The 7744-nt window shown below is 37.3% G+C and overlaps 1 protein-coding gene across 1 annotated transcript; it reads left to right on the forward strand.

Moving 5' to 3' along the window:
• LOC104763445 lies at positions 5579 to 7304 on the forward strand. The gene is made up of 6 exons (XM_010486815.1): positions 5579 to 5784; positions 5858 to 5984; positions 6071 to 6358; positions 6431 to 6652; positions 6834 to 7008; positions 7144 to 7304. The coding sequence occupies exons 1-6, from the start codon at positions 5579 to 5581 to the stop codon at positions 7302 to 7304; spliced, it is 1179 nt and encodes a 392-aa protein (XP_010485117.1).

Here is a 7744-nt window from a genome sequence, read left to right on the forward strand (position 1 = left end):
CAAATTTTCAAGCTCCATGAAATACTTATGATTATTTTCCATACGCATATGTTAACATTGTACCAGAGGCGGCGTCTCCACATGTGTTGGAGAATACAATGGAAGCAACACATGAAGAGGCATATTTTGATAGTATTTTTGAAGCTTTTGAAGCCGCTAAAGAGCTTCTTTACGATGGATGTCCGGAAGGAATTTCTCAGTTGTACCTGGCTTCCTGTATGTTGAAAGCAAAATCTGATTACAATATGGTGGAAGCATGCGCTGATGAGCTATCACAGACTTTCAAAGCTGTGTTACCCACACCAAATAAAGCTCCTGCATCATACTACGAGACAAAGAAGCTGGCAAGATAGCTTGGGCTACCAGTATATAAGATTGATGTTTGCGAGGATAATTGCATGCTCTTTTGGAAAGGAGACGATCGAGATCTAATGCAGTGTTGAACTGTAATAAAGATAGATACCACCCGAACAATGGGAAAGGGAAAAATAGACCTAAGAAGAGAATGTTTTATATGCCGCTTACAGATCGGTTGAAGAGGTTATACCAGTTAGAGGCGACTTCAACGGCTATGCGATGGCACGCTGAACCTATGTCTACCAAAGGAGAAATGCAACACCCATCTGACGGAGTAGCATGGAAACATTTTGATGAGGTATATCCTAATTTTACTGCCGAAAGTCGCAATATTTATCTTGGCTTATCAACAGATAGATTTAATCATGTTGGTATGAGTGGGGAGGCACATTCAATATGACTTGTTATCGTAACTGAAACAACCCGACTTTTTTTTTTTAAATAATAATAATAATACATAAACTACAACTAATGGTCCCATACCCACTAGCCACCTAACCACAACCAACATCGGAAATAACAAATACCAATATCCAATAATAATCCAATAATTATAACATAACAATATCCAAAAATCAACCAACAGCAAACATAGAACCATCAACCTAGCAATGTTTCTAATGACCCAACTCTATCAACCTAGCAATGTCAGACAACAATCAATCGAGTCCCTAGAACATCCTCCTTTTCATTGCCTTGATTCCACGATCACACTTTGCCTTTACCTGCAGCACAAACACAAATTGAGATGCATGAGTATTTTATAAACACTCAGTGAGGCAATCCTCCCATTTACTGGGCTATACACACAAGAAACAATAATTCCAATGTTCCAAACAATCAACAAACAAAGCATACAAACCAGGAAAACAAACATCAACCCGCTGGAAGGGAGATGTCGACCGACACCAGCCAAGTGTCGACCGACACTGGCTCTTGGTGTCGACCGACACTACCCCATAGTGTCGATCGATGCCGCTTCACTGGTGTTGACCGACACTACCTCTGCAACCGCGATCCTCATGAAGCCGAGAGTCGAATCTCGCTCCCAAACTCCACCAAATCGTCAAATACTCAAAACCCAAGCCATATACATCCGTAGGAACCTATAGCAATCAATCCTAGCAAGAAAATACACAAAAACAGCAACAAACAAGCAAGAACAACGAACCACATGCTTAGATCAGCCATGGTCATGCACTCACCTCTTTGAAGGAAGTTTCTGACCAACAATGACGAATCCAACCTTCCTAGCAATCTTCTAGCTCTTTCCGAGCTCCAAATCTCTCAAGAACAGCCAAGAATCTCACCAATCTCTTCCCAAAAGCTAAAGAACACTTTTCTCTTTTTTGTTTTTCTCAAAAACGGCGAGACAACAACAAAACACGATCTAGGTCGTTTTGTCACTTTAATATCCCGGTTCAATGGTTTTCCTTAAACCAAACCGGTCTAAATTGATAATTAATTCGAACTGGTCGAACCAGAAATAAGTGGTGTCGACCGACATCAGCTTGGTGTCGATCGACACCCTCCCCAAAACGCACAGTTTTGGTTTGCGGGTGTGACTGCTTGTCTTGTGGGAAGGTTGTTAAAGGGTGGGGAGTAGGGTTCGAGGAACGCCTGACACACCAATAACCTACTGGTAGATTTGGATGTCCACAGTGATGGGTTAGGATCGATGCCCTACAGGGCCAACTTGGGGCCTATGGGGGCAAGCTAGCGGGGGCTAGTGGAGTCCACGGGACGGATTGCTACAGTAACTCCCTATAATTTGCCACCCAATATGTGCATGAAAAAAGATTTTTTTTTCTATCAGTACTCGTTCTTGGGCCAAAGCATCCAAAAAAAAGTCTAGATATTTATCTTCATCGTTGATCGAAGAACTGAAAAATCTATGTATTGACGGTGTGGAAGCGTATGATGTATCAAGAAAGGCCAAATTCACGATGCGAGCTGCGTTGATGTGGACAATCAGCGACTTCCCAGTATTTGGCATGTTGTCTGGTTAGACGACGCATGGTCGTTTATCTTGTCCGTATTGTCTAGATGAGACAAAATCATTTTGGTTAACAAATGGAAGGAAACATAGTTGGTTTGATTGCCACAAACTGTTTTTACCTCAAGATCATCCATACAGGGGTAATTTTCATGCCTTTCGACGAGGGAAAGAAGTAGTAGATGATCATCCACCATGGTTGAATGGAGAGGAGATTCTTCACGAAAGAATAAACAGTATTATGGGGTTGTTTAGAATAGTCGATTGTGGAGAGAACAGACACCAGCAGCCTGCTCGAACCATCGATGGATATGGGGTTCATCATAATTGGGTTAAAAAGAGTATATTTTGGGAGTTGCCTTACTTAAAATTTTTTTTTCTTCGACATAACCTTGACTTCATGCATATCGAGAAGAACTTTTTTGATAATCTCATCAACACGGTTTTAAATGTTCCTGGGAAGACGAAAGATAACATTAAATCAAGGATGGATCTTGCTGCGTTATGTAGAAGACAACCATTGAATCTTCGCCGCGATGGGAAAATGCTGGTACCAATATATAGGTTGTCAAATGAAAATAAAAGGCAATTTCTCCTATGGATGAAAAATGAGATAAGATTTCCAGATAGTTACACATCAAAGTTCAGTCGTTGCGTCGACGAAACTCATTGGAAGTTGTCAGGTTTGAAAAGTCATGATTGCCACGTCATTATGCAGTGACTTCTCCCTTTCGCTTTTGAAGAACTTCTTCCACAACCCGTTCACATGGAAATTACCAGTAATTTATTGATCTTTTACTTTTAACATATTTTTACACTAACATTGATACCTTATATGTGTGTAGAAATTGCACTTTTTTCGGAATATCTCAGCGAAGACTTTACGCATTGTTGATGTTGCTCTGCTGAAAGAAAATATCGCTGTAAAACTTTGCAATTTGGAGAAAATATTTCCACCGTCGTTCTTTGATGTTATGGAACATCTCCCCGTGCACCTACCAGATGAAGCTGCTTTAGGAGGTCCAGTACAATATCGCTGGATGTACTCGTTCGAGAGATACATGTACCATCTGAAGAAGTAAGTTAAGAACAAAGCACATATTGCAGGTTCGATTGTTGCACAATGTGTGAATGAGGAGATAGCAAATGCATCTGCAAATTATTTGGGACATCCAAAAGTTAGGGATGATCCTGCTCCTGGAGAAATTCGATTTACATATTTTTATCCTGATGTGCATACCTTGTTCTACCATGAGGGTCGTGTTAGTGGAAAAACTACAAGTGGATGGCTTAATGATCATGACTACACAGTGCTCCAAACATTTATGCTGCTCAACTGTGATAAGTTTGAACCTTATGAACGGTATACATTTTTTATTACTTTATAGTGTTTATATAAATATAAAATTAATTTATAATTTAAATTATATATGGTTATAGGATGTTTGAAGATTATATGAGCGAGCACACCCCAAGAATGACTACTAATGACATGGAAAAAGCTAAAGACAAATATTTTGCAGAATGGTGTAAAGACTATGTAAGTTTAATTTGCAATGAATGTTAATTATTACTATATACATATTAATTTTTAATTACAGTAAATTTAATTTCCAGATTAACGACGCCACTGAATCGTTTGAATTTCCATTGTGGATGTTGGATTTCGTACAAGGACCTAACTGCAACTATACATCATGGCTTATATACTACTCACGTGGATACTGTTTCCACACACATAATCATGGCCAAGATTAAAAAATCCAAAATTACGGTGTTTATGTTCGTGGAACCACAAACACTGCTTATTATGGGCTGATAGAAGATATAATGATGATCCATTACCATGGTGCTGTTAGGCTGAAGGCCATGGTTTTCAAATGCAAGTGGTTCAATACAACATTAGGTCGTGGAATACGAAAACATCCATCTGGTATCGTTAATGTGGCACCACGCCGACAATATGTGAAATACGATCCTTTTATATTGTCTGGTAATTGTGATCAGGTATGTTTCATTCCTTATCCACGCATGCGTCATTCTGTAGCAAATGATTGGTGGGCATGTACAAAAGTAATGCCTCGAGGAGTTTGTGAGACAGCAGATGATGCTTTAACTGCTCTTCAAGATGATACACACAATCAGTTTGTCGCACCAAGTACAATTGTTCGAATTGAATCACATGTAGTGGAAGATGAAGTGGATTTTGATGTTTTACCATTGTCTCCTCCGAATGATGAATACATAACTGAAGAAGAATTAGAAGATTTGAGTGATGACTCGGATTCAGATTCCGATTATGGTTCCAAATAAGTTTTTTTATGTATGAGCAATGTTTGATTATATTTTATAAATTCTCATCTTTTAATTATATAATATGTAATATCACATTGTAATATATCATTACTATATGTATTATATACATATATGGTTTATTAAATTTAATTTTCTAATCATAACAATTAATATTGCTAAATCATATAAATTAATTTTGATGAACCATATAATAGCACTATTGAAATGTTTTATGAGTTCTTTTCTTTATATATATAAATTTTATCTAAGGAATGATTTTATTATGTTTATTATATTTTATTTTATATTAATAAGTATACAATTGTTGCTAAATAAATTTATGAGTTCGTTTCTTTTAAAAAAGAATGAAATGTATGAATTCTTTTCTTTATATATATAAAATTAGTGTTGCTAAATCATATAGAAATTAATTAATATTAGTAATCATACAATTGTTCTTTAATGCTTTGATTTGAGCATGTTTTCAATTAAGATAATGTTTAGATATGTTTGATTTTGAATTATAAGCATGAGTAAGTGTTCGATTTTGTGATTCATTTATTCTTGTTTAATGGTTTATCTCTTCCGACACATAGCTGATATCTTTGTTCATATTGTTCTTGTTTGTTGTTGTTTGTTGAGTAAGTGCTCGATATGATTGTTTTTTTTTTTCTTGTTTGCTGCTCTATTTATGTTGTTTATATTGTTCTTGTTTGCTGAGTTAGTGGTAGATATGTTTGGTTTTTTAATTCTTGTTTGCTGCTCTAATTATGGTGTTTAGATATTGTCCTTTTGCTGGTTTATCTATTCCACACTTAGCTTTTGCTTTAAGTGTTGTCAACTTTGTGGATTTGTTTACTTCACTTGTTATTAACAGTACCTATTTTTGTTATGTTTGTGCTTCTAACTACAGAGCTGCAACGAAGATGGATGCCACCAGGTGCCATACCGCCAGGTGCCATACCGCCAGGTGCCATACCGCCAGGATCCATACCGCAAGGAGCCACACGTTGTACAAGCGCAGCATCTTCACACGCAAACAACGACAGCCAGCGAACTCTCGATGCATTGCTGAGTGCTCCTGAAAGAGAATCCCAGCCACACCTCAACCCGAGAAAACTCAATGGAGCTTTATGGTTAGTTTGTAAGAACTACAATTGTGTTTGTATGTTTATGGGCTTAATCTAATTTTACTCTCTCTTCTCTCAGGTTTGGTGTTGACCCCTCTGTCTACAAGTTTGTTCGAACAACATGTAAAGCAAATTTCATGGGACCATGGAGGAACTGGTCAGATGTTCCTGATGAGAGGACATATATTTGGTGGCAATCTTTTGTGGTAATTAATGTTTCTATACCCTAAGTCAACAATATTATCCAACTAACTTACAAACTACTAATCTCTCTTCTCCCTTTTTTTTGTAGCAACACTTCTACTGGGAACCTCGTTTTCATGACACTGTCTACTACCATTGGAAGCAGCACACTATGACTTCAGTTTGTGATCACATCAGCAAAAAGAAGAGGGCAAATAAGAAACCCAAGTACATTGGCGAGGCTGATTGGGACACTCTAATGGAGTATTGGGGAACAGAAACAACAAATAAGAAGAGCAAGAATGCTGCTGCAAGCCGCTTATCTAATCCTGATGGCAAAGGGATTCACAAGCATTGTGCAGGTCCTAAGTGTTTTTTTCAGATTGAGCATGAGATGGTAAGTGTTATACTTCTCCTCTGTTATTATTTACTTACATATCTATTCTAATGTTTCATCTTTCTTTTGTAGATGATTGAGTCTGGATCGGATGAACCACCAGCCTACACTGATCTTGTGCGGAACACACACACACGCAAAGATGGAACTTTCATCGACCATCATGTTGATTGTCTTGTCAACGAAGTAGAGGATGTTGTTTCACAGATTACAACTGAAGATGGTTCTCCGCACAGCCAAACTGCCACATCTGCTATTCCTTCTCGTGTTCTGTTGAACAAAGAATATCTGAAGGTACTCTCTTAAAAAATCTTTTATCTTTCTTAATGCCTCATGCTCTATGGTATGTATATATTAGTGAATTGTCTTGCTCTCTTTTTGTTTTGTTTTTTTGGTTAAGTTTGTTTCTTTGCATTATATATGTATATGTTTGCTTTTGAATATATTTTTGGTATTTGTTTTGTTTCTCTCACAGCGTGGACAGTCTAAAAATGGGTATGTCTATGAAATCGGCAGTGTTCAATACCAGGAAATCAATCCATCTGAGAAAGTAGCTGCTTCTATTTCTCGCAACCTCGACACGGAAGTGCGTATCTCTAGTTTGGAGACAAACTTCAAGACGCTCAACACCAATGTTGCAGATTTGAATAGTAACATGGGAACAGTTATGGAAGAGCTGGTTGCATCACGACAAACACTTAATCTGATCATGCAGTCTCTTGGAATTAGATAACCTTCTGTTGTTGTTGCTCCTGCTACAACTTCTGCTGCTGCTCATGCTCCAGCTTCTACAACAGCTGCTCCTGCTCCAGCTTCTACAACAGCTGCTCCTGCTCCAGCTTCTCCTACTCCAGCTTCTCCTACTCCAGCTTCTACAACTCCTGCTTCAGCTCCATCTTCACACCAAGGCAACTTATATGCTTGGTGTGCATCATTCGGTATTTAAGTTTCGGTCAATGATGGTTAAGTTTTTTTGTTGAACTTTCTAATGGATAGACTTTTGTTTAGCAAGTCTTTTGGTAACATGTAAGATAAGACAAGTTAATGTGCTATTTAACAATTCTTTTTGGTAATATGTAAACATCAAGCTAATTATGGTAATGTAAAATATGGTTATTTGGATTTCATGTTTTGTGATTTTGGCTTTTCGTTACAGGTTTTTGGTTTTAGTAATTAATATTATTGTATATTTTTGGTAAATAATCAGCCACTAAACAAATTATATTTGTAGCTTTTTTACAATAATGCCACCAACATAAATCATGGCTTAATAGCTAAGCTACTGACATATTACTCTTTAAATCATGGCTATATTTTCACGAAATTATATGGTGATCAAATCGTGGCTAATATAGTCACTAAGTACTGTGACAATTTCGTAACTAT

This window comes from Camelina sativa, chromosome 18 (assembly GCF_000633955.1).
Source record: "Camelina sativa cultivar DH55 chromosome 18, Cs, whole genome shotgun sequence".
Lineage (NCBI taxonomy): Eukaryota > Viridiplantae > Streptophyta > Magnoliopsida > Brassicales > Brassicaceae > Camelina > Camelina sativa.